Genomic DNA, 27,660 nt, shown 5'->3' with positions numbered 1-27,660 from the left:
GTCTTACATTCCCATCTATTCATATCTCCGCACAAATAGATGGGGTAGGAGAGATAGTAATAGTAATAGTAGTAAAGTTGGAAGGGACCTTGGAGGTCATCTAGTCCAACCCCCTGCTCGGGCAGGAAACCCTACGCTATTTCGGACAAATGGCTGTCCAGTCTCTTCTTAAAAACTTCCAGTGTTGGAGCATTTACTGCTTCTGGAGGCAAGCTGTTTCACTGATTAATTGTTCTCACTGTCAGGAAGTTTCTCCTTAGTTCTAGGTTGCTTCTCTCCTTGATTAGTTTCCACCCAGTGCTTCTTGTCCTGCCTTCAGGTGCTTTGGAAAATAGCTTAATTCCTCTTCTTTATGGCAGCCCCTGAGATATTGGAATACTGCTATCATGTCCCCCCTTGTCCTTCTCTTCGTTAAACTAGACATACCCAATTCCAGCAGCCGTTCCTTATATGTTTTAGCATCCAGTCCCCTAATCATCTTTGTTGCTCTTCTCTGTACTCTTTCTAGAGTCTCAACATCTTTTTTACATCGTGGTGACCAAAACTGGATGCAGTATTCCAAGTGTGGCCTTACCAAGGCATTGTAAAGTGGTATTAATACTTCACGTGATCTTGATTCTATCCCTCTGTTAATGCAGGCTAGCACTGTGTTGGCCTTTTTGGCAGCTGCAGCACACTGCTGGCTCATATTTAAGTGATTGTCTACTAGGACTCCGAGGTCCCTCTCACAGTTACTACTATTGAGCATGGTGCCACCTATGCTGTACTTGTGCATTTGGTTTTCTTGCCTAAATGTAGAACCTTGCTTTTTTCACCATTGAATTTCATTTTGTTAGTTAGTGCCCAGTGTTCAAGTCTGTCCAGATCCTTCTGTACCTGAAGCCTGTCTTCTGTAGTGTTGGCTATTCCTGCCAGCTTGGTGTCATCTGCAAATTTGATGAGTTCCCCATCTATCCCTTCATCCAAATCGTTGATGAAGATGTTGAAGAGTACTGGGCCCAGAACAGAGCCCTGGGGCACCCCACTACACACTTCCCCCCATATAGATGCAGTTCCATTGAGGACCACTCGCTGAGTACGGCCGGTCAGCCAGCTACGGATCCATCTGGTGGTGGTTCTGTCTACCCCACATTTTTCTATCTTGTCAAGTAGTAGGTTGTGATCTACTTTATCAAATGCCTTACTGAAGTCCAAGTAAATTATTTCCACAGCATTCCTCTGATCCACTAATTTTGTCACTTGGTCAAAGAATGCAATAAGATTTGTCTGGCATGATCTATTTTTGACAAACCCATGTTGGCTTTTAGTAATGACTTTGTTTGCCTCTAGGTGTTCGTTGATTTGTTGTTTGATTATCTTTTCCAGGATCTTCCCAGGTTTTGAGGTCAGGCTGATAGGTCTGTAATTTCCTGGATCCATTTTTTTTCCTTTTTTGAGGATGGGAACTACATCAGCTCTTTTCCAGTCCTCTGGTAGTTCCCCTGTGTTCCAGGATCTTTGAAAAATATAGTTCAGTGGCTCCGATATCACATCTGCCAGTTCCTTGAGATGTCAGTGTAGACACAGTTGTGTTCATGAATTATGAGTGAGATACAAATGAACACCGTACACTTATATGTAATGCCTGCCTAGTAACACTGAAATAGCATGGTCACATTTATGCCTAATTATCTCCTTCTACCAACTATACTGGCATATGGGAAACAATTACATTTTGGTAATAGCAACAGAATGAAAGGACATGTTAAGTAGGTGTCAATGCAATGCATATATCTCCGAGTTAGTGGAATACGGACAACAGTGTGTTTCCTAGTTTTGCAGAACTGTTGTTATCATTAGCAGACAATGTTCTGTGTAGCATAGGAAATGATGATGACTTAAAACCTAGTGCAGACTTTCTCTATTCTCTAGTTTACTAAACAGCATCATTCCTAGGACACTTCCCCACCCCTTACCCCCCCCCCATTGCACTTGGTGAGCATATCTTGCATTTTACCAGGTTTTTCCCCTCTCCACAGTCATCTAAGAAACTGTATGCCAAGTACCATTTAATGCCAGGGATAGCTGGTTGCATTTGTGCTTGACCAGGTGTCTTAGCCCTTGTTTATACACAATGCTCATAAAGTTGCTTTGAGTTGTACATTGTTACTGCAATTGTTTACTACATGTTTATTATGGTTGGTTGCACAGTGAGCCTGATGTTTACACTGAATTTGACATTTTTATTCACCTACCCAAGAACTTGGAATAAGCAGATGGTACTGTTTAATGGTATTAAGGCATCATCCCAGGTTGTAAGCTGTTCCAAATTAAGCCATGTAAAAATATCTAAGATGTTTTTATGTGTAGCTATGCAATAACAACAACAACAACAACAGACAAGCACCTGCAACATAACACTCCGGACTTAACAATTGTCGATAAGAAAGACAAAAAAGTCTGGATAGTGGATGTGGCAGTGCCTGGAGACAGCAGAATAAATGAGAAAGAACTGGAGAAGATAACAAAATACAAAGACCTACAAATAGAAATAGAAAGACTGTGGGAAAAGCAAACAAGGATAGTACCAATAGTAATAGGAGCCTTGGGTGCAATCCCAAAACAACTGGAGCACCACTTGAACACAATTGGCATTGACAAATTCGCTATTAGTCAATTGCAAAAGGCAGCCTTACTAGGAACTGCTTCTATCCTGTGACGAGATCTGTAATAACATCAAACATCCACATCTGCCTATCCCAGGTCCTTGGTAAAAACTCAATAGGTAGACAAAAATGCCAAATCCAGTCTGAACATCTGGCTGACTGTGCAATGATTAATAATAATAATAATAATAATAATAATAATAATAATAATAATAGAGTTGGAAGGGACCTTGGAAGTCTTCTAGTCCAACCTTCTGCTCAGGAAGGAAACCTTATACCATTTCGGACAAATGGTTGTCCAGTCTCTTCTTAAAAACTTCCAGTGTTGGAGCAATCAGGTTGTTCCACTGATTAATTGCTCTAACTGTCAGGAAATTTCTATTTAGTTCTAGGTTACTTCTCTCTTTGATTAGTTTCCATCCATTGCTTCTTGAAGCACTATCAACTATTCAACTGTGCTAGGATATGTGATGATAATGCTTAATATGTTAATGACTTTCTTTTGATTCAAGAGCATGGTGGCAGCACACTGGTTAGAATGCATTATTGCAGGCTAACTCTGCCCACTGCAACGAGTTCAAACCTGACCAGCTCAAGGTTGACTCAGCCTTCCATCCTTCTGAGGTCGGTAAAATGAGGAACCAGATTGTTAGGGGCAGTATGCTGACTCTGTAAACCTCTTAGAAAGAGCTGTAAATTATCTGGGTGAGGAATGTGAAATTTACACAAGCTCAGAATTTAAGGGAGAATTTTTATAAAATGTTTTATAGATGGCACCTTGATCCACAAAAAATGTCTCTCATGTATCCTGACCTACAGCCTAAATGTGGGAGATGTGGTTGTTTGGATGCCACCTATTATCATATTTGGTGGTCGTGTAAAAATATAAAAGCTTTTTGGATTAAGATATGGTGGAATGTTCAGAGAATCTTTAGAAAGAGGGTAAAATTTACTCCACAATTATTTTTGTTAGGTATAGTTACTGATTGTGATGCAAAGGAGGTTATATTGATGTTGAATCTGATCACAGCCGCAAGGTTGTTAGTAGGACAATACTGGAAGAAGGAATCTTTGCCCACCTTGCAGGAGTGGTTTTTTAAAGTATCTTACCTGGCGGAAATGGCAAAGATTTCGGCTTTCTTAAAAGAACAATCGCAAGAGAAATTTTTTGCTATTTGGGACAAATGGATAAAGTTTATACAATTTAAATTGGATATAAAAAATATTATTTAGCTTTTTTATAACTTTTATATATATATATATATATATATATATATATATATATATATATATATATATATATATATTCTATTGTTAATCTTTCTTTTTTCCTTTTTTTCTTTTTATACAATTTTTTTAATTTTTTTTTAATTAAGCCTATATTCTGCTCTGGGAAGCTCCGGGGGGGGGGAGGGTCTGGGTGGTTTGGGGATGGTGGGGGGAGGGTTGTTTTGGTTTGTTTAATTCTGTGGTTTTTTTTGTTTTGTTGTTCTATTGTTGTTTTCTGTTTTTTGTAAAAACTTTTAAAAATTTTTCAATAAAAAAAAAGAAAGAGCTGTAAAGCACTGTGAAACAGTATATAAGTCTTAGTGCTGTTTTTCTATTTTTATTTAGCCCCTTTCGTCTGCTATGTTGCATTATCCATCTTAAACATTCCTTGTTCGATGAGAAGAAATTATCTTAAAGATCTGAACTAAGTAACTTGCCCAGAGTATCTTTTCTCTTTTTCTTCCTTTCTTTTGGAAGATTGCAGTGAGATTCTTTTGTCTGATGCCATAATAAATTTAACCAAGCACGTATCCTTTACATCTAGGTCAGTCAGAGGGACAATCCAGCACTTGAACCTATTATCCATGGGCTGAAGGGGGTCGTACATCATGGTAAGTAGCTTCTTAAAGTTCACTTGTGCTAAGAAGAGTAGAAGACCTACAGTGGGTTACCTGAGTTGTATATGTCTCCTGTAATGATATTTGAGGGCATTGAAGCTGTTATTCAGATGCTATAAATCTCAGTCACATTTATTAGCTAAAACAGCTTTGGACTAATATTAAAAGGGGTTCCTTCTTAGCTTTCATTTGGAACATTTCTTTTTGTAAAGAAAATCTGATAGGCATGTTATGGTTTCTTATATTTTGTGATTTCTGATAATATTTGGTTTGCTGAAGATTGATCTTGTGAAAGTAATTGAAAAATGAGTACTTAATTGTTTTATTTCTTTATGAAGTATTTGTCTTTACAATTTTGCAAAGCTGATAGTGGATCTTTAACTTCCACAGATAATTAATTTATCTCAGGATAAATTTTAGGAGGATATCTTTCTGTCATTGAAATAAATGTAACCAGTTCTCTTAGCCTAATGCATATAATCCAAAGGATAAATTGGAAAGAGTAATGAAATAAATACAGCATATCAGATGTTTCTATTTAAAAAATATATTAAGAAATATCCTGAAAGTCTTATTACCAGTAATTCATAATTTGCAAGCTGTGTCAAAGTCAGCTTTGTTAGATTTTTAATGTAATGATTTGCAAAGTATTAATCATTCCGTTACATTTGGCAAGAACTGACTGGAAGACTGTAATGTATCTCAGTTCCATCTACACATTATTTTTATTCCTTTTCAAGGAGATTGGTTTTAGACATTTAGAAAGTGTAGAGCTTAACATCATTTTTTCCTTCTTGACTGGAAACCTAAAACCAGTTTTAGTGTTAGATTAAAACAAATAGGTTTCCAGATTAATTGCTTTCCTTTCAGAAGCTTTTAATGTTACAATAAATCTACTGGCAATAAAATAAGGTAACACCAAGTTCTTCATTTATGGAATTTCCTATAGGTTTGTTGCTATTTATAAATATCAGTCTTAAGCTTCCAAGTAAAAACTAGACACTGAGCTAAACACTATGTTATTTTCTTCAGAAATAGATATTATTATCTAGTGCCTGCTGGGCAACAGAAGAATCTGTTAGAAAAAGTGAATAGAGCAACTTTGGTGATTCTATAATTTGATGAAGAAATTGTGTCTATGGTTTACGTGACCTGGAATATTTTAGTTGTGTCATCTGTCTGTTTTGTGCTTGAGGACTCAGTCCACCTATAGATTACTAAAATGATCCCGTTCCACTTCCATCTGCTGCTGGAATATCTATTGGTACCTAAGTATACTCTCTCAGCCCAACTTACCTCTTTGGGTTGTTTTTGTTGTGGGGAAAGTAGGAGGAGGAAGGAATATGAGCTATATTCTCAGCTTGAATTGTTTATTAAAAAGTTAATAAAGGTGGGATTTCAAAAAAATCTTTTAAAAAAAACCCTATCTGAATTTTTTGTATGTATCAATACAAGATGGCGGTCTTGTGACCATCTCTTTTTTTCTCAAAGTTCTCTCACTTTGCTGTGCCCTTTTAGATAATAAGAAAAATTGATAATATTAGAATCACATTCTGCAGGAGTGAGAGCTATTTTGGCTAGAGATTTCGTCAGGGACTTGAATTACTGACTAATTTGATGGAACATAAATAATTGTGTCCTTCACACTGTCACCAGCTTAATGATGATAGAGATATGTCAACATAAAAAGATCAATGCAGAATTAACTGCCACTGAAAACACTTTTTTTTCTCTTCTCCAGAGATCCCTTTCTTAGAATTCCAATGTTGCATAAAGTTTAATTTTTCAAGAATTAGATTATGATCTTATGTGAACAAAAATAGACAATATGAGAAACAACAGAACTGAGGTAGAAAGTAACGCTTAAAAGTTTTTATCTGAGTTTTCCTGCTTTTGGCAGGTTTTTGTAATTGCATGCCATTTATCCCCATGTAATCACTATGGCCGCAGCAGTCAATGATTTCGGAATTTCTTGTACTGTATGACATTCCTTCACATGTATCATGCTTGCTTCTCATGTGTTACAGATTCTACAATCTGTGTCTGCTGCACCTATATTAATGAGTGCCACTTTGAATGTCTCAAATTGTTAAAAGCAAATTAGAAACATATGATGAAGCACAAAATGGACCACTTTGGATCTCTAGTGTGAACCATTTATATGTTTTCAGATCTTCCCATGGCATTACTGTATTGAACAGAAAGCAACACTCTCAGTTTGATAAGTTTGAACCAGTTTTGAGTATTTCCCAGTGTACAAATGGACTTTCAGGGCTCTCACCATCGTCCAGTTTTGTGACTCCCAACATGAATAAAATTTAAACAGTTTGGAGTGTTAAGGTGTTTTTAAGAGGGGAATAGTTGCCATAAGATTTAAAGCACTCAAGTGCTCCTCTTAAAAACTCCACATGCACTCCAAATAGTCAAATCCTGGCCTCACATATTTTTGGATTTGATTCCCCACATGACTCATAAAACCTTTGTGGTCCTCAAACTAGCAGAAGTTGTGAATTTCTGCAGGAATTTGATACTGGTTCTGATCAACCACAGAGCAGAATAACCAGTTCCATAATGCTTTTCATAAATGAGATACATTTAAAATACAATAGAGTTGTCTGAAAGTATAATATGCCATGTACAACAGAGATGGAGTTTCCGTTAGAATATTTGGCTGCAGTATTTTGTAAATGATATCAAGGTGTTTGTCTGCTAAAATGAGAAAAATATAATTCTGGGAGCTCCCAGAAAGATTTGGTAGTCCTATAGAAAGTAAAAAAAAGTTCCATATGAGAAATGTTCCACATGAGAAATGTGAGATAAATTCCATATGAGAATGGACATGCTAACGGTTTCAATGTCCCTGATCCACAGGGGTCATTTCAGTGGTGGGATTCAAATATGTGAACAACCGGTTCTCTGTGTGGATGCCACTTCTGGAAGTCCATTCTGGGCTTGGGCAACAAAAAAATAGCTACTGGTTCTGCGGAAGTGGTGCAAACCAGCTGAATCCCACCACTGGGTCATTTTAATCACATATTTGAATTTGTCCTCTAGAAAGCTGATGGAAAGGCACCTATTATGAGCCTTAAAGAATGTTCTGTGATATTTCGGTAGCATCAAAGTTTTAAAATAACTCACTGGTTGAATGCATAAGAGATTTGGTCTCCACATTTGTTATCTAGTATCCCTCATTGGATAGCTTTGCAGTTCTATGTCTGTGGTGGTTGTATAGATCTTTCATAAGTCATAGATAACAGAAGCTCTGGTAAGACACCAGATACTATCTCTAGCAAATTTCAAGTTCATGTTGATGATTTGGAGTCATCCACAAATGTGGAAAACACAAAACTCAGTAGACCACATTTTGATTTTAGTCAGTATGTGAGAATGCAAAGCCACTCTTTCCCCTTAACTTTCAATATCTCTGTGTCCTGCCACAGTGGATAAGGCAGTGATGGCGAAAGTTTTAGAGACCGAGTGCCCAAAATGCAACACAAAATGCATCGTCGGGTGCCGGGTGGGTGTGGCCCATTGGGTGGGCATGGCTGCGGTGGTAACAGCAGACTGGGTGGGACTAAAAAGGTCAATCAATCAATTCCAATTTTGCAAGATCTTTTTTTTTTCCTGCAAGAAGTTAAAATTGACTGATTGATTGAAACTTTTTTTTTTTGTACACGGTGGCGGAGGCCTAAAGTGAAAAGGTTTTATAAAACCCAGCTGAAGGCCTAGGACTAGGGCGATGGCGCACGTGCCCACAGAGAGGGCTCTGAGTGCTGCCTCTGGCACCCGTGCCATAGGTTCGCCACCACTGGGATAAGGCATACAGTATATTAAGATGCTTGTAGCACAGATCTCAAAAATTAGGATAGCACACACAGTCTAATGATGAAAATTTGATTTGAGTCTGGGCATAATAGGCCAAAGATAGCTCAGAACCATCATGACAAGATTGCTTTCTTTTCCATAGAAGAATATTGAAGTAGCAGTCCTGGTCCTTTTCAATTTTTTTTTTTTAAAAAAAGCTGAGGATTGAAAAACTGTGAGACCCAGTTTGGTGTAATGGTTTCTAGAAATCAGTTTCTGTGGTGTCCCATTCTTAATACTTCCATCTGCCCATTTTATTGCATATCCCAATACTCTCCCATCAGTTCAAACTTTGCCTTGTTTTAAGGGCTTTGTTCTATATTTCTTTGGCCACAAATTCTGAGCATAGAAAAGTATTGGATCAGACAAACTTTGGAAATATCTACTTTTCTGATTTTTCTTTGGCAGCAAATAACATAGCTGTTGCCAGTATTGGACCAAATATCATTTGCCCCTACAAATATAAGGAAACACCAGCCATTCCATTCTTACAAGCTGTTTTACTATTCAGTGTGCCCGTTCAGTGTGCCCTATCTTTAAATTGCTACTACTATTACTACAATGTCTCATGATGCTTGGTTCCACTTTCATATCTTCCCTCTGAGAAAGCAGTGCTCAATAAGGCTGTTGGTCTTCAAAGGTTTGGATGGTAAATTCTTTAAAAGTATGTTGCAGGTCTAGTAATCAATTGAAGGTCCCATTTCAAGGCAAGGGAAAAGTTACCAGTGTTGAAAGAAGAAAATATATTGATGATGGCAAGAATGTTTCATAAGTAAGTTCTTTTTCAAACTGTTGAAGGAAAAGTTTTCATCATGGTTCAGTGCAAGCCGGGAATAAACAACATGGCAACTGCTTTAGAAAGAAGGTTGCAGTTTATTGAAGAGGAGAGCCAGACAGAAAGATGGCTCTGGAAGAAAAGAGAGAGAGCACATGTAGGGAGTAGGTTTTTATACCCTCTGGAGCCTTTTGTTTGGAATTGTTCCTGTGGCATGAACTTTGACCTGAGTCTGAGTGTGCCCTTTGACATCTGTGAGTTAATCCTATTATTTCCTGTCTTAGAGGCTATGTAGATTTTAGGTGTCTTTGTCTTCTTAATCTTCTAGCTTCCACCTTCCTGAATGGTTTACAGCTGCACTTCTACAGAGCTGGTTTCTGCTTGGGGGAGGGAGATTTGGGACTATTAAGAAAACTGGGCATGCTTTTCTGCCTCTTCAAGATCCTTTGAGGAAATATATTTTTCTGCCCTTTTAATATTTCCTTCTCTGGGGGCTGACTTCCCACAAAACTATTTGGATTTTTAAGCAGATAGGCTTAGTGACATTGCTGCAGGACTGATGCATCGATGACTATTGTAAAATTATAACTTTACTATTTGAAATGTTTGGTCCAAGAAGAATTTAGCTTGCTATAGTTTTGAGGGATAGGTAGGAAAACACAATAATTGGTGTATGTATATTAATAATGAAAGCAATAATAAATGCTACTAGCTTTATATTTGCAAAAACTGAATTGCTTATTCAGAACAGCAAGATGCCGGTGGTAGCATATTGCTGTCCATTATATGCCTGCTTTGAATGCCAACTGAGTTTAGTAAGCCATATTTCCAAATTCTTTTTCTGATAGTGGCATTATTTCAGTGTCTTTTAGCTATATGGATGGTCCTTGATTTATGACGTGTCGCTTCACATAGTTCTGATGGACCTACCTGGGGCATACTTACAAAGGATTGGAAGTTTTGACCATTTGTCCAGTGGTGGGATTCAAATACCTGAACAATTGGTTCTCTATGTGGATGCAGGCCTGGGCCTCCAGGGCCTAGAATGGACTTACGGAAGTGGCATTCAGGCACTCCAAGGCCTAGAACGGACTTCCGGAAGCAGTGTTCATTTAGCCAGTTCTCCGAACTCAACAAAATTTAGCTACCGGTTCTGCTGAACCAGTGTGAACCTGCTGAATCCCAGCACTGCATTTGTCTCTCCCTTGTCACATGACTGCATTTCCAGCACTTAGCAACCAGGCCACATTTATGGCTGTCTGCATCATCCCACGGTCACATGACTATATTTTATGAATGTTTTGCCAAAAAACAGCATTTCATACCCATAGCCAACGATTGGTTTGCTTAATAACCATGGTGTTCACATAATGATCACCAAAAAAGGTCATAAAAATGGACAGCAGTTGTAACTTGAGGATTATCAGTACACTAATTTTATAAAATCCTAATATTCAGTGTGGTTAGGAAGAGAACCTGCTACCTGGAATAACCATTGCCAATCCCTGGTTTATAAGATAGTCCTCAAAACCTTTCAGTGGCAGTGTATTGGTATGTGTTAAGGACAGATCTGAAAATGTTTATTAAACTCCAGTGAAAATTAGCAATATACTTTTTTAATGTAGCTATTTGACTTCAGCAGAAAAGGAAGAGAGAATTAAAAGTTCTCTGCTGTTTGGAGAGCCATAAGTAATGCGAGCTTACTGCAAACTTAACTGCATCAGTGCAGTTATTTAATTTGATTTATAGCTCACCTCATCCAATTTACAAGCTGCCTCGAATAGGTAAAAAATTGTTCATTTTAAAGTAGCCAGTTAACCTTGATCAAATCCCACTTTACAAGATCTATCTCTGTTAAGTTCTAGTTTTTATATAACTTCTAGAGGTCACCCAAGCTTGAGCTGTCATATGTCCTCAGGTTGGAAGGACACTGATCCAGAATTGATTGGAGTCATGCTGAGATCATGTAACTTGGAAAGAGGAAAGCCTTAGAAGTCTGGCGCCAGATCACTTAATCCTTTATAACTCATTATTATCACATTAATGGAACTCAGGAAAGCAATAGTCCAGATTCTGGACCATTAAGGCAATGTTTTTAACTAATCAACCTACTTGAGAATGAATGTAACTTAGAGTGAGATTAAAAGTGAGAGCATTAATTTCCTTTAATGTAAAGCATTTCTCTTTCTCTCTTTCTCAAGCTATAAAAAAAAAGGACTGGTTTTCATCAGTCTTCAAACATTTCTAGTTTCATATTAATTAAACTTCATGAGAACTTGAAAAAAAAAACAGAAATCTTTCAAATGCCCACCTAGAAGCCAAGTAGGCTTACTTTCAGGACAAGGGTTAATATATTAACTTGGTCCATTTAGACTGAAGTTATTGCCTTAATTTTATGGTTGTTTTTTAAAAATGGTTAATAGAAGTTCAGTAATACTTATTAATTTTCTGTTAGAAACCTTAATGGAGGCACTTCAAAATAATGCAAGCTTCAGTGGTTTTTGAAAATGCCCAGAGTTCTGGTAATTAGGAAAAATAAATGAAGTGCACAAATTCTTGGTAGTTATACATTGATTTTGTCTGGGATCTGTAAGCATTCCATATTTTGGTGGGGGGAACAGTATCTGCAACTATAATCAACCAATTCACATAATCTTAATTTTTCATTATTATGTTACCACAGCTGCAGAAACCTCAGGCTGCCAGTTACAGCTGCAATCTGAATACAATTCCTGGGGAATGAATTATATTGGTCAAAATCTACTGTATTTTATTATTAGAACCCTAAATCTTTATTAAGAACAATTTCTATTGAATTCAGTGAAATATCTTCTTTTAATTTTATTTTGTGGGTTGCATTCTAGCAGAAGCAGACAACCTGAAGTGATGTGAGATGAAAGAGCAGAAGCAAAAGTTGTCAAGAGGGCTGACAGGATATGACAAGAGAGAAGTAACATAAAAAAATAGTATACCGTGTTTTCCCAAAAATAAGACCCACCCCAAAAATAAGCCCTACCCTGATTTTTTGGTGGTCGGCCTAATATAAGGCCTACCCCAAAAATAAGCCTGGAGGGGTGGATGTGGCCAGCACAAGATGTGGCAAGTGCGTGGGAGGCGACGGTGTCTGGCAGCAGCAGCAGCTCACCAGCTCCTTGGTGTTGCGCAGGTAAGTCTGAACATGGAGGCAGAGGCGGGGGAGGCAGGCGATCTGAATGTGCTACGTGGCTACCTGGCTCATGGGAGACTTGCATGCTGGCACCGGCAGCAGGCAGAGGCACAGGGAGGGGTAGGCAGACAATCCCGATGCGCTGTGCCGGAACCTATTACGTTGCAGCTGCAGGCAAGCCGAGAGGCAATGGGACAGAGTGGGCGGCACGTTGAGATCTCCTGCCTCCCCCCCCCACTTCCACCTGCTGCCGGTGCCGCCGCATGAGTCTCCAATGGGACGGAGTGGGCAGTGAGCCAGATTGCTTGCCTCCCCTCCCCCCATGCCTCTGCCTCGCTTCGCTGCACATTTTTCATCCAGAGGGAGACTGGAAGCTTTGCCTGCTTGCACATGGGACACCTGGAAATGGAGCTCCTTTTCCAAGTGCCCCATTTGCAAGCAGACATAGCTTCCAGTCTCTGTCATTTGTCCGTCTGTGCAAAAAGTGTTTGGGTGCCTCTGGGGCGCTTGGACAAGGAGTGTTTTGCAAAAGGAAAGAGTGTGGCAGGCAGAGGGAGGCGGCAGGGGAGGTTTGTGCCACCAGGTCCTTTGGCTTCCTCTGCCTGTTCATGCTGCTCTCCTTGCCCAAAGGCACGTTCCACCTGCATTGCCCTTGCCTCACAAACATCTGCCCTGGGAAGCCACATAAGTCATTGTGGCCACGGGCAAGCAGACGGTGAGAGGGAGCGAGAGGGTGGCCGCAAAGTCAGACATCCCCTGATGTCTAATAGGTCTTTTGATCCAAAAATATAAGACCTGGCCTTATTTTCGGCAAACACAGTAGTAGGAAAGAGAAAGGCTAGTCAGAAAATGGTTGTGCTACCCAGTGCAAAAGGATGATGGGACAGAATTTAAAATAATCTCCCTGCAGTAAAGAAAAGTGTGCAGGAAGAATTTTATAAACTCCCACAAAAATCAGGTTGGATGTTCTGCCTCCTCATTTAGGGTTGCTAGCTCCAGATGAAACCAATTTTGCAGGCTCTTCATTATAAATGTGTATATGTACATACTGTCATGGTTCTCTCTCTCTCTCTCTCTCTCTCTCTCTCTCTCTCTCCACACACACATACACCTGTACGTACATGCATCTCTCTTTCTGTACACACAGATATACCTGTACATATATGAATCTCTCTTTTGATACACATACATACACCTGTACATACATGCATCTCTCTCTTTCTGTACAAACATTCATCTCTCTCTCTCTGTCTACACACATACACCTGTACATAAATGCAGTTCTTTCTTTCTTTCCTTCCTTCTTTCTTTCTTTCTTTCTTTCTTTCTTTCTTTCTTTCTTTCTCTCTCTCTCTCTCTCTCTTTCTGTACACACACATACACCTGTACATACATGCATTTCTCTTTTCTACACAGAGATATACCTGTACATATGTGCATCTCTTTTTTGATACACATACATGCGCCTGTACATACATGCATCTCTCTTTTTCTGTAAAACATACATCTCTCTCTTTCTGTCTACACACATACACCTGTACATAAATGCAACTCTCTTTCTGTACACACCACACCTGTACAGACATGCATCTCTCTTTCTGTACACACAGATATACCTGTACATATATGAATCTCTCTTTTGATACACATAGATACACCTGTACATACATGCATCTCTCTCTTTCTGCACAAACATTCATCTCTCTCTCTCTCTGTCTACACACATACACCTGTACATAAATGCAATTCTCTCTCTCTTTCTTTCTTTCTTTCTTTCTTTCTTTCTTTCTTTCTTTCTTTCTTTCTTTCTTTCTTTCTTTCTTTCTTTCTCTCCCTCTTTCTGTACACACACATACACCTGTACATACATGCATCTCTCTTTTCTATACACAGAGATATACCTGTACATATGTGCATCTCTCTTTTGATACACATACAGGCACCTGTACATACATGCATCTCTCTTTTTCTGTAAAACATACATCTCTCTCTCTTTCTGTCTACACACATACACCTGTACATAAATGCAGCTCTCTTTCTGTACACACCACACCTGTACAGACATGCATCTCTCTTTCTGTACACACAGATATACCTGTACATTAGTGCATTTATCTCTCTCTTTCTCCATACGCAACCTGATAGAAGCTACTGCACAAGATGGCAAACAAGAAAAATATGTTGAATTAATACCTAATAATTAAAATGAAATTGTATATTTATGATATCAATTTATATGGCTGCCTAACTCACACCTGCATCTTTTCTGTCTCTCCTTCACAAACAACTCTTGCACACCGAAACATGCAAGCGCACACTCACACACATTTTCCTTCTTGCTGAGTCAGCAGAAAACATAAAGGAATCTTGACTAATATAATGGATGAAGAAGAAAGGTAGAAAAAAGAGAGCGAGAGAGAAGCCCTGGTTAAATTTAAAACAAAAACAGTCAAATTCACCAGACAAACAATCCCTTTGGAGCTGCAGCTAATTCTTCAAAAGCATTACCTGAAACACCATCTGCAGCTATTTTACATCTTCTCCCATTCTTATCTGTGAATGTAAGAACCACCCTAATCTCCCAATTCACAGATAATTATTTCAAGGAAAAATACTCTTCATGTAATTAAGTGCAGCATTTAGCATCACAGTGCAGTGTCAGTTAATTATTTATTTAGCATATTTATAAGGCTGCCAGACTCCAGGTGACTCTGGAGGGCAATGTATGAGAATAAAAATAGAAAAGAAAACGAGACCATCAGCAAAAGGGAAAGGATCAAAGGTCAAGTACAAATGATGCACACCAGGATAACTACAGGGCTCCAAGATACAACAACAGACTTCTCTGTCCCACCTTGCCTTCCTACTCCCTAACCTCCCCGCTCTTGTAGACACAGTTGTTGAGTGGATAAATGTACATCTCAGAACCTGCAGTTTTTTCCTCCATCACCATTCACAGTTGGACTATCACAGTTCCAAAGACGTGAACACACAGTTGCTTGTTTAAGTCCAGTTTCTGCATCTTTATATCTCTCCTAACCCAAGAGAGAGAAAAAACACTAAACAAAAAAGGGGCATTTTAATTGTGTGCACTGCTTGTCTCTCTTGAGTAGATCTTATGCCAAACTACCTGATCTACTTTTTACACTTGAAGAAGATTAATAGCAGCTGGGGTGTTGTAAAAGATTTTCTGCTGAGATGGAATCTTTCTGGCCAACTCAAGATGTTCAGGGGAACTGATCCATGTTTTGCTAGATCATGATAAGCACTGCAGATGTCAACCGTATTTTTAGAGAATGGAGAAATATGGATAATCTGATATTTCTCTGGAATATTAGGGGCATGGTAAATAGGTGTATATAGGAGACTGACTTAGAGTCAGAATCTTAACACATCTTGTCTAATTTGAAGTAACTTGACTGGTAACAGATTCTCCAAGGTCTCATATAAAAACTTTTCTTAGCTTCTTCTATCAAATGTTATGCCAGATGCATGGAAAGGGTTAAATTTGACTACTGTGGGTATATGCTTTTTAATAAATGCCCTTATCAGAAAGTTCCTAATTTTATATTGCAACAGGAATCAAGAAGAGGGTCATAAGAAGCCTTCAAAGATCAATATTTGTCCAGTTATTTCTTCTTTTTATTTAGAATCATATTTTACAACTTCTATCTTCAACCTGGTATCCTCCAGATGTATTGGACCATGCTGGCTGAGAAATATGAGTCTTAATGTCCAGAGAGCTGGAGGATTCAGAAACCTGAAAGTTATTTGTGTTCAGAATGTTTGGATGAAGTAGGGAGTCCTGACTTCTGGCCATACCTAGTTATGTCCCTGTCTCCCATGAATACAGTATGACCATGACTACAGCCTAACTAAACATGTTTTCCTTCCTTTTTGTGTATATGTGTGTGTTATAAAGCTTCTGCAGTGTTAGCCTTGATGCTAAAAGCTAAAGAGTTGCCAATTGTTAAAGGTTCCATAAGTCATTGGTATTAAGATATTTGCATTCATTTCATAATGTAAGAAGTGAGTCACTGATCATTTTAATAGTTCAGCCAAACATTCCTCCAGAAATAATTTACTGTTCAGCTTTCAGAATTTAGTTCAAATGCAGGATGATACTGGGAAACGATAATAACCATTAGAGCATTCTGGAATGAACCCATATTCATCATATTCCTAAGTTGTTTTATAAGCAGAAGCTGTTATTTTTTTAAAAAAGCTAAGCAGAATTGGAAAGATTTTTGGAATTGTATGAAATGCTTAAGATAGCCAACTGCTGACATACAGTTATTTGAGCATAAAGGCACACTGCTTTTTTGTTCCTGGGCTATTTAGCAGTCCCTGTTAAGGTTGTTAATAATTCCTGATCTGGGAATTTCATGCAAAGGAAACTGGTCAGAGTCCATCTTCATCTGTCACCCCAAAACAGAGATTAATCACTTGTGATTTCAATATACTGATGGCCTAGGAAGACAAAAAGCTCTATATTCTACTAGTTATCTCTTGACCAGTTTTGTCAAGGAGCATCAATGTATTGAAACATAGAAAAGATAATGCCCATTGATAAATAATATTTCCCAAATTGTTGATCTTTACCTTATAGAAAATTAATCATCAAGCATGTTGTTGTTGTTAATTGCGAAGTCGTGTCCGACCGGTCGCGACCCCATGGACAATGTTCCTCCAGGTCTTCCTGTCCTCTACCATCTTCTGGAGTCCATTTAAATTCACACCTACTGCTTCAGTGACTCCATCCAGCCATCTCATTCTCTGTCGTCCCCTTCTTCTATTGCCCTCAATCTTTCCCAGCATTAGGCTCTTCTCCAGTGAATCCTTCCTTCTCATTAGGTGGCCAAAGTACTTGAGTTTCAACTTCAGGATCTGGCCTTCTAAAGAGCAGTCGGGGTTGATCTCTTCTAGGACTGACCGGTTTGAACGCCTTGCAGTCCAAGGGACTCGCAGGAGTCTTCTCCAGCACCATAGTTCAAAGGCCTCAATTCTTTTGCGCTCAGCCTTTCTTATGGTCCAACTTTCACAGCCATACATTGCAACTGGGAAAACCATGGCCTGGACTATACGCACTTTTGTTGGCAGGGTGATGTCTCTGCTTTTTAGTATGCTGTCTAGATTTGCCATAGCTTTCCTCCCCAGGAGCAAGCGTCTTTTAATTTCTTGGCTGCAGTCCCCATCTGAGGTGATCTTGAGCCCAGAAAAATAAAATCTGTCACTACCTCCATTTCTTCCCCATCTATTTGCCAGGAATTGAGAGGGCCGGATGCCATGATTTTGGTTTTCTTAATGTTGAGTTTCAAGCCAACTTTTGCACTCTCCTTCTTCACCCGCATCAAGAGGCTCTTTAGTTCCTCTTCACTTTCTGCCATTAGAGTGGTATCATCTGCATATCTTAGGTTGTTGATATTTCTCCCGGCAATCTTAATTCCAACTTTTGATTCATCTAGCCCTGCCTTTCTCATGATGTGCTCTGCATATAAGTTAAATAGGCAGGGCGACAGTATACAGCCTTGCCGGACTCCTTTTCCAATTTTGAACCAATCAGTGGTTCCGTGTTCGGTTCTCACTGTTGCTTCTTGACCCGCATATAGGTTTCTCAGGAGACAAATGAGATGGTCTGGTACTCCCATCTCTTTAAGAATTTGCCACAATTTGTTGTGATCCACACAATCAAAGGCTTTTGCATAGTCAATGAAGCAGAAGTAGATGTTTTTCTGGAACTCCCTAGCTTTCTCCATGATCCAGCGTATGTTGGCAATTTGATCTCTAGTTCCTCTGCCTCTTCGAAATCCTGCCTGTACTTCTGGTAGTTCTCGATCCACATACTGCTGGAGTCTAGCTTGTAGGATTTTAAGCATAACTTTACTAGCATGTGAAATGAGTGCAATGGTGCGATAGTTTGAACATTCTTTGGCATTGCCTTTCTTTGGAATTGGAATGTAAACTGACCTTTTCCAATCCTGTGGCCACTGTTGAGTTTTCCAAATTTGCTGGCAAATTGAGTGTAGCACTTTTACTGCATCGTCTTTTAAGATTTTGAATAGCTCAGCTGGAATACTGTCACCTCCACCAGCTTTGTTGTTGCTCAGATTTTCTAAGGCCCATTTCACTTCACATTCTAGGATGTCTGGTTCGAGGTCAGTGACCATCTCATTGTGGTTATCTGGGATGTTAAGCTCATTCTTGTATAGTTCTTCTGTGTAGTTTTGCCATCTCTTCTTAATCTCTTCTGCCTCTGTTAGGTCTCTGCCATTTTGGTCCTTTATCATGCCCATCTTTGCATGAAACGTTCCCTTCATATCTCCAATTTTCTTGAAGAGATCTCTGGTCCTCCCTATTCTGTTGTTTTCTTCTATTTCTTTGCACTGTTCATTTAAGAAGGCATTCTTATCTCTTCTAGCTATTCTCTGGAATTCTGCATTCAATTGGGTGTATCTTTCTCTTTCTCCTTTGCCTTTCGCTTCCCTTCTTTCCTCAGCTATTTGCAAAGCTTCCTCAGACAGCCATTTTGCTTTCTTGCATTTCTTTTTCTTTGGGATGGTTTTAGTTGCTACCTCTTGTACAATGTTGCGAACTTCCATCCATAGTTCTTCAGGCACTCTGTCTATCAGATCTAATTCCTTAAATCTATTTGTCACCTCTACTGTATATTCATCAGGAATATGATTTAGTTCATACCTGAGTGGCCTAGTGCTTTTCCCTACTTTTTTCAATTTAAGCCTAAATTTTGCAACGAGAAGCTCATGATCTGAGCCACAGTCAGCTCCTGGTCTTGTTTTTACTGACTGTATACAGCTTCTCCATCTTTGGCTGCAGAGCACATAGTCAATCTGATTTCTATGTTGACCGTCTGGTGATGTCCATGTGTAGAGCCGTCTCTTGGGTTGTTGGAAAAGAGTGTTTGTTATGACCATCGTATTCTCTTGACAAAATTCTATTAGCCTGTGCCCTGCTTCATTTTGTACTCCAAGGCCAAACTTGCCTGTTATTCCGGTTATCTTTTGGCTTCCTACCTTAGCATTCCAATCCCCCATGATGATAAGGACATCATTTTTTGGTGTTAATTCTATAAGGTGCTGTAGGGCTTCATAGAACCAGTCAATTTCATCCTCTTCAGCACCAGTGGTTGGGGCATAGATTTGGACTACTGTGATATTGAATGGTTTGCCTTGGATTCGAATTGAGATCATTCTGTCATTTTGGGGATTGTATCCCAGTATTGCTTTTCCTATTCTTTTATTGACTATGAAGGCTACTCCATTTCTTCTGAGGGATTCTTGCCCACAGTAGTATACCTGATGGTCATCTGAGTTAAATTCACCCATTCCTGTCCATTTTAGTTCGCTGATTCCTAAGATGTCGATGTTCAGTCTTGTCATCTCTTTTTTGACTACGTCTAGCTTGCCTTGATTCATGGATCTTACATTCCAGGTTCCTATGGAGAAAAAATCTTTACAGCATCAGACTTTCCTTTCACCACCAGATATATCCACAGCTGAGCGTCCTTTCGGCTTTGGCCCAGTCGCTTCATTCTTTCTGGCGCTACTAGTACTAGCCCTCTGCTCTTCCCCAGTAGCATATTGGACACCTTCCGACCTGAGGGGCTCATCTTCCAGCGTCATATCTTTTTTCCTTTTAGTACTGTCCATGGGGTTTTCATGGCAAAGATACTGGAGTGGTTTGCCATTTCCTTCTCCAGTGGATCACATTTTGTCAGAACTCTCTGCTATAACCTGTCCGTCTTGGGTGGCCCTGCACGGCATAGCTTATAGCTTCATTGAGTTATGCAAGCCCCTTCACCACGACAAGGCAGTAATCCATAAAGGGGTCATCAAGCATATCTGCCTACAAACATACATCTTTTTTTAACAGCAGACAATAATTCGCTGTTAGAGATCAATGTTAAATTTAGATGGGGTGTGCATTGTGACCCACCCCCACATGCCAATTTTTTTTTCTGAATGCAAGAATGAATGTGTTAGTCCAAACACTTTCATGGGATTGGGACATTCAAGGCTTTTTTGATCTCCTGTGCTTCTGGGTTTCTTTATCCTCATTAAGAGAATGTATGATATTGCCTCAGCTCCAGATAATGGCCTTTTCCGTCCCAAACAAATTCTGAGTGTTAGAGTCCCTACTTTATTGCAAAAGAGTCCAACTTCAATTCCTGGTATCTCAAACCAAGATCAAGAAATACTCTTGCCTAAACCCTGTCTATAAAGTTGTGCCCAAAAAGTTGTGCTTAATTAGAGACGTTACTGAGATAATAAGACCACTGGTCTGATACTAGATTGCAGATCTTAAGGCCTCATGAGAAGCCATTCATCCTGGTGAGACTCTATTTGCAATTACACATAGATATATGTAGCACTACAACTAAGGGAATTCATAAGGACCCAGATTAGAGGTATAAAAATTGAGGGCCAGTCATTTATTTTAGCCAAGATAAGAGAACAATTTAAAAAACACCATCTCAGTACATAAACTCAGAGAATGAAGTTTAGCTAAATATGTAGCTATCAACCAAAGGTTTTTTTTTAAAAAAAAATCAATGAAAAACTTACTTAAAATATTTTCAAGAACCCCTTGAACTTAAAACTTCCAAGAATGCTTAATGTTCCTACCTGTCCTTTTTTAAATTTTCATTTTGATATCTTTTATAGTAACATCTTTAATATTTTAGGTTTTTTTATAATTTATTTTTGTAATTCTTCTTAATGGCTGTACTTCATTGCCTTATGCTAGTCTATACGTACAATAAAGATTCGTTTGTTTTTCTATGACTGATAACATATTAACGAGAAAATCATGAGTTATTTATTTATTTCCCATCTTTATTACTGTAACAACTCAAGATGACAAATATATCCAACATAACTTCCTCCTCCTATTTCCCCCCATCAACAACTCCTTGAGGTGGGATGAGCTGAGAGAGAGTAACTGGCCCAAAGTCACCCAGCTGCCCACTATATACAGTAAATGTAATAACCTTTTTGTATCTTTCTTTCCCATTTTTTTTTTTTTACATCTCCAAAGACTGGCTGACAATGTCATTACTGTGGGCAAGGCCAATATTTTTGGATCACTATTTGCATGGAGCAGTTGAGGGGATGTTAAAGAATAAAGTTACTATATTGATTTAAATATTGGCCAATATTTAAAACATAATTTTCCTATCTATTTTGTGCCTTATTTTATACAAATATATAAAAAAATCATACCCTCTCAAATCAGAACATTTGATGCTGAATTTTAGCTGAATACTCAGGGGCAGGTACAAACTGCTCACTCTCGTATGTAGCATTTGTACTTAAATACGAATGTACCACAATCTATGAACAATAAAAAAAAAACGTCTGAAGTAAGTTGTTGAAAGATATGACATTTAATAAAATTTGTTAATCAGACAACATTCTGCCACACTGATGATTTTTCATCACAGTGGTCCAGCATGACTCTCCTCCTACAAACTTGGGTAACATAACATTACATATTCCGCTGAAAGGTTTATTTTGCATTACTTAGCCAACGCAGTCTGTTTAGGAGAGTCTATCAAGAATTTGAGCACAGATGCCGAAATTAGATTTAATTCTGTAAAAAGAAGCTACGCTTTTCTGTTTCATTTTCTGCAATTGACTGTGGCTTCGCAGACACATGAAATAAATTCCACCTAATTGATAACCAAAATCTAATCATCAGAGGAATCTTTGAGTTTGCATTCTAATAAAGCTCTCCTTTGTCTAAATACGTTTCCCTTGGTTGGAAATTCATATTTTAGTTCACAGTGTTTAAAAATGGAAGGCGGGCAGAGCTGGATGAGATGTTGACTACGTATCTCAGTGTGTATTTAATATAAAAATCTTGCATTATTCATTTTCGCAATTTGAATAACTTTGAATTTAGTGTTCCTGCTCATCTTTTCTTTGATGAACAATTAATTATTAAAATATAATACTGTCAGCATATGGTACAGGAAAAAAAAAATCCTTGGAAACAGAAGATGAGATTCCCTCTCAGAGAACTGTAATACATATTTGAATTGTACTTTACATAATGTATTGGCCCAGCATTTAAAAATACTCCTGCGTGATTCTAATTTTTCTTTTAGAACATATGGAACCCATGCAAACAAAATGTTACAAGAAGTTAATGAGGATAACATATTTGAATACAGCCTTAGGGAATCTGCCTTGGGGAAGTTCCATAGAACCATTTTTGTTGGCTTGTGTGTTTTTGATGACTTGTGTGTTTTTGATTTATTTCTCATTGCAAAGCCATCAACCAGCAACCCTCAGGAAAGAGCTCCTAAAACAGAGATCAGATATTGTATTATCCATTATTTGAACTGAAATAATTTATTTCTAAAGATAATACTGTCAATCTGTAGATTGAAAGTTCATAGCTACTAAGCTTGCTTAAATTAAGGCCGTCTTGTTGCATCTGTCAGCTACTGCAGATGGTGTAAATCAGTAATGGGTCCTCCGCAGGCCACAGGCAACAATTTCCAACTTCCAGTTTGCAATCTCTTCCTCAATCCCCAGCTGAGTTTGCCTTCCCTGCTATCCAGATGGTTAGTCCTAAAAACAGCTGAGGAACATCTGTGCTGGTATCCCAACATGCACAAAGTTGAGGGGGTCCTTAGTGCTCTCTGAGCTTGCTTGTATTGATACAGAGGTTTCATTATCCAAACTAGGTAATATCATCAGTACTAGCAAGGAGTGGGGTTTGCTCTCAGTTTATATTCTAGTGCAGGGGTCTCCAAACTTGGCAACTTTAAGACTTGGGAATTCAAGTTCACAAGTCTTGAAGTTGCCAATTTTGGAGACCCCCAGAAATCATGGGCGCTCCATCACTGGAAATTTTCAAGAAGAGACTGGACAATCACCTGTCTGAGATGCTATAGGTTCTCCTGCTTGAGCAGGCAGCTGGACTAAAAGACCTCCAAGGTCCCTTCCAGATTCGATTCTACTCTACTCTACTCTACTCTACTCTACTCTACTCTACTCTACTCTAGTGACTTGCCCTGCCAGTGTTGGGTAGGAGTGGTCTTGGACGTTCTACCACCCCAATAGCAGTTAGTTGGGCCATTCACTGTTTACTATGCACAAAGTTGCACATATTACAAGAAAAGCATGCTTCAAGAAATCTCTCCAAAAATATCTCAGAGGCATACATGTACAAATACACTCGTGCACTTTATATAGTCCCAAAAATTTACACAATGAAAGAATGCTTGGTTAGGTATCCCAACCCCAAAGCATCTTGTTCTGGCACCTGTAACGAAGAAAGAGAAAGACTGAAGCAAGACATCAGTGTTTGTGAAACATGGAGTAGAAAGGCTGCTACTGAACTGTATTTAGGCAGCTCTAAGTAGGAAATTCAAATGTGAACGAAGGGCAAAGAGATAGAATAAGCCAAATAAGCCCCAAGAACATCAAGTTGAAATTTTATTTCTGAGAAGAGGAACACAAAGGACCATGTTTTACGATTGATCACAGATCTATAGCAGGGACTGGTACCAGGGTTAACTTGGAAGCAACTCTTTAAGATGAACAAGAGAGCTCTAAGTAAGCACAGGTAGTCCTCAAGTTGCAACCACAATTGGGACTAGCAGTTCCACTGCTAAGCAAGGAGGTTGTTAAGTGAATCAAACAATTTTACAATCGTTTTTGACATGGTTGTTAAGCAAACTGTTGCATTTGTTAAGTGAATCATGCAGTTGTTAAGCAAATTCATCTTTCCCCCATTGACTTTTCCTGTTGGAAACCAGTTGAGAAGGTTGCAAATGGTAATCACATGACCTCAGAACTCTGCATCCATCATAAATACATGCTGAATTTTGATCACATGACCACGAGGATGCAGAAACAGTTGTTAAGTGCAAAGATTGATGGTAGGTCACTTTTTCAATGCCACTGTAACTTTGAATGATCATTAAATGAATGGTTGTAACTCACAGACTATATGTAATTCAGTAACATTGTCTTGGCTATTATTTTCATTGCCATGCATTTTGAGAGCCAGTGTTGTTCTTCAGTGGTTAGATTGCCTAGACCTGGGGTCTTCAAACTTGGGCCTTTTATGACTTGTGGACTTCAACTCCCAGAATTCCTCAGCCAGCCATTCATTGATACCTGAATATAGATCTTTTTAAAGTTCATATTTTGTTGTGTTTTTTTTTAATTTGGGGAAAATGTTAATATATATTGCAAGTCTGTGTATGATATGCCATACAATAAGCAAGTAAATGAATGAATGAATAAATAAACAAACAAACAAACAAACAAACAAACCTGTTATTATCTTGGACTTGCCAGTTTGAGGGAGAACTTTAAGCCCCTACTTTAGTTCTTTTCATGATACACAGCAGGTTCTTTAACCACAATAGATTCTTTAGCAGGTTGATGCCAACAAAAATATTGACATGCTCATTACTTGGGGAGAAGTCATTGTGATTGTGAGAGAGCGTCTCCGTAACAAATTATTGAATATGGCCCTGAGTTACTGCCCCAGAAAGAAGTATAAGAGCTCCCTGCAGTGGGCTAAAGACAATGTTGAGGTGTGCAGTGAACGGGAAAGATACCAGGAGGGACATTTCAATAATTTAGGCAGCACCGATGAATGTTCAGAAAGCCCAACCACTGCAATGTGGCATTCTGTGCGTGGCAACTGTCATGCCTTCTCTGAAGGATGCTTCCTCTGTGGTCCAGGAAGATCCCAGAGGAGATATTGACAGCTGCCCTCAATTTTCATGCCCAGTAGGTAACAAGTCTATTTCTCACGTTGGCCATTTCGCATTGTTTACTCTCCGCCTCATCGCCAGGATTATATCCAGACATATGCCAACTGCACGTTTCTGGTTTTATCCTCTCCTTTTATGATCTGAGTTTGGCAAGATTTGTAAGTCTCCCAATTAGCAGCTTATTTGGAAAATGAAATGAAGGATGAAAAGCACTTGTGCTGCATTTCACACATTGGCTAAGCAGAGAGAGTGCCTCTCTGTAGGGAAAAAAAAAAGTTAAAGGTGTGAAGTGTGTGAGCCACCGGACAAAGTACGTTTTCAGCTGAGCTACCTGCATTACTTATACACGAAAAGGTCTGAAGGATATATTTTTTTAAAAAATAAATAAATCTAGGCCATACTGTGAAAACCTGGTGAAAAGTTATATCATATTAACTTAACATGCACTTTCCAATTGAATCTCCAGACACATAGCAATCCGATTTATTCTCCTTCTTAATACAACTGTTGTGGTTTTAGTTATCCTTGTGCTTAATAACATGGATGTAGACCTGTTCTCCGGGAATTAGTCTTAATTCTTTTTAAAGCCAGTGTATTAGAGGTTACTGTCAAATCTGTTTGCCAAGAAATTCCTAAAAGCACTAGATGAACATATGCTTTGAATTCCCTTTTCTGAATGTAGGCATGTTTCCTATATTCCCAAAGACCATACTCCTTTTTCCCCTCCCTTCTGGTTAGGACCATATCAGTCTGAAAATTACTAGAAGGTCAAAGCAGATTATATTATTGCTCCTTATCCAGGCAAATTTACCAAATGTCTCAATAAAAAAAAAAAGATGTAGATAAGGCAACAGCACAAGGGAAATCAGCCTGCACCGCATGGAGGAAGTTTCTTTGTTGGGACATATTCTTGGTATAAAGCACTTAATAAGAACCTTGCTGTTACCCTTTTTTATAGCAATAGCGTGGAATCTGGCCAGTTAATCATCAGAACTGCGGGGGATAATTGCAAAAGAACCAAAGATGTCTGTCTTTGCGAGTGGCTTGTTCTTTTTAATTTTTGTTTTATTTCTCTAAAATGTAAATTTTAGAAACGGAAAATAGAGGTTTCTGAGAAAAGTTCTTTACGTGAAAATGAAATTATGTATTTTTTTAGTCCATGTTTGTGTACAGGAGAAGGAATAAAATTGAAAAACAATTAATTTCAAATGGGCTGCAATATATTACTGGTGAAATAGGTTTCATAGTTTTATACATTCAAAGACCTTGATCTCTTTCTGTTGACCTGCTAAATTGCCTCTAACCTCTAACCCCCAATAATTATGAGGATGGAGTGCAGCGAATAAAATAAATTATATAAAACAGCAGTAGTTCACAACCAGACATAAATTTCATCCCTACAGAAACAGTGTTAACAAAGCAATGAATAAAAACTACTCAGTTGCCTTCAATATCCCCCCTCCCCCCCCAACAAAAAGAGAAGACAAAGACATCCTCAGGTCAAGCTTGGTTTCTTTCATATGCTTATATTGGTAATGTATTTTTGGCAATAATACAACAGTAGTTCACAGTTCCTTCCGTTCTCTTTTTCAGCTTCTTAGAGGGAAGCCTGAGGATCGTAGAAGAGCAGGCAGAGCTGGAGGGTGGAGTTAAACATGTCATCACTTTGGAGTCCTTGCATTGCCACAAGAGATCCAAGTCCAGCCTCCCCTTGAATTCCATTGACCCTTATCTAGGACCAATTTAACATTAACAACCATTAGTTGACTAGATTCTTGAGGATAGGTTTCAATAAATCACTTATGCTGCAACCTTACGAATGGTCCTTGATTCTTTGCCCCTCACATGGATTTCCTGATCCATGTCCTGATGGTTTCGCATGGAAGTATTAATCAGGTCCCACTCTACTTCACTGTTGGGAGATCAGTCAGGTTTGGCTAGGCACTGCCACCATGGAGAGCGTGATCAGTCGCAATAATCAAGAGAAGAGTATGGATTCTGTCTTTATCCTGACTTTGTATTCCCGTAATATGAAAGGAAGTCCATTCTGATATTCTCCAGACTACAATGGTCTGGAGAATTTTTATTTTCAAAAGTCTGGTGTGTCTTTACAATGGTTGCAGCATCCCAGGGTCATGTAATTATCGTTTACGACCTTCTCAGCCAGCTTCCAGCAAGCAAAGTCAATGGGGAAAGCTGGACTCATTTAAAGACCACATGATTCACTGAGCCACTGCAGTGATTCATTTAACAATCATGGCAAAAAGGGTCATGAAATTGGGCTTGACAACTGAAATTCTGGCCTCAATTGTCGTAAGTTGAAGACTACCCAAAAATTTAATAAACAAAATAGCGGTTGCCAGAGAAAAAAGCTCAGAACTGGAATTTTGGGTCAGAGCATGTAAATACAATTAGGTTCTCAGATGTTAGGAACAACTCTCTTCTTTCAGGAGACCTCTAATTCTGTAATAAACTATTTTATCTAAATCTAATCCAGATTTCCTTTGATAATACCGAACTTAAGAGCATCTATTTGACCACTATTTGGACATTATACAGATAAA

The 27,660-nt window shown here is 38.7% G+C and overlaps 1 protein-coding gene across 4 annotated transcripts in view; it reads left to right on the top strand.

The window, feature by feature from the left end:
• PTPRG (protein tyrosine phosphatase receptor type G) overlaps nucleotides 1–27,660 on the top strand; it is a 780,345-nt gene that overhangs the window by 601,263 nt on the left and 151,422 nt on the right. For all 4 annotated transcript variants that reach the window (XM_039326607.1, XM_039326608.1, XM_039326606.1 and 1 more), the window contains one exon: nucleotides 4,459–4,525. In XM_039326607.1, the coding sequence (XP_039182541.1) occupies nucleotides 4,459–4,525 (67 nt within the window). The remainder of the gene's footprint in view (nucleotides 1–4,458; nucleotides 4,526–27,660) is intronic.

Source organism: Crotalus tigris, unplaced genomic scaffold, assembly GCF_016545835.1.
Source record: "Crotalus tigris isolate CLP2741 ecotype Arizona unplaced genomic scaffold, ASM1654583v1 scf7180000024342.5246164, whole genome shotgun sequence".
Classification (NCBI taxonomy): domain Eukaryota; kingdom Metazoa; phylum Chordata; class Lepidosauria; order Squamata; family Viperidae; genus Crotalus; species Crotalus tigris.
Note: the sequence above shows the minus strand (reverse complement) of the source record. Positions and strands in the feature narration are given on the sequence as shown.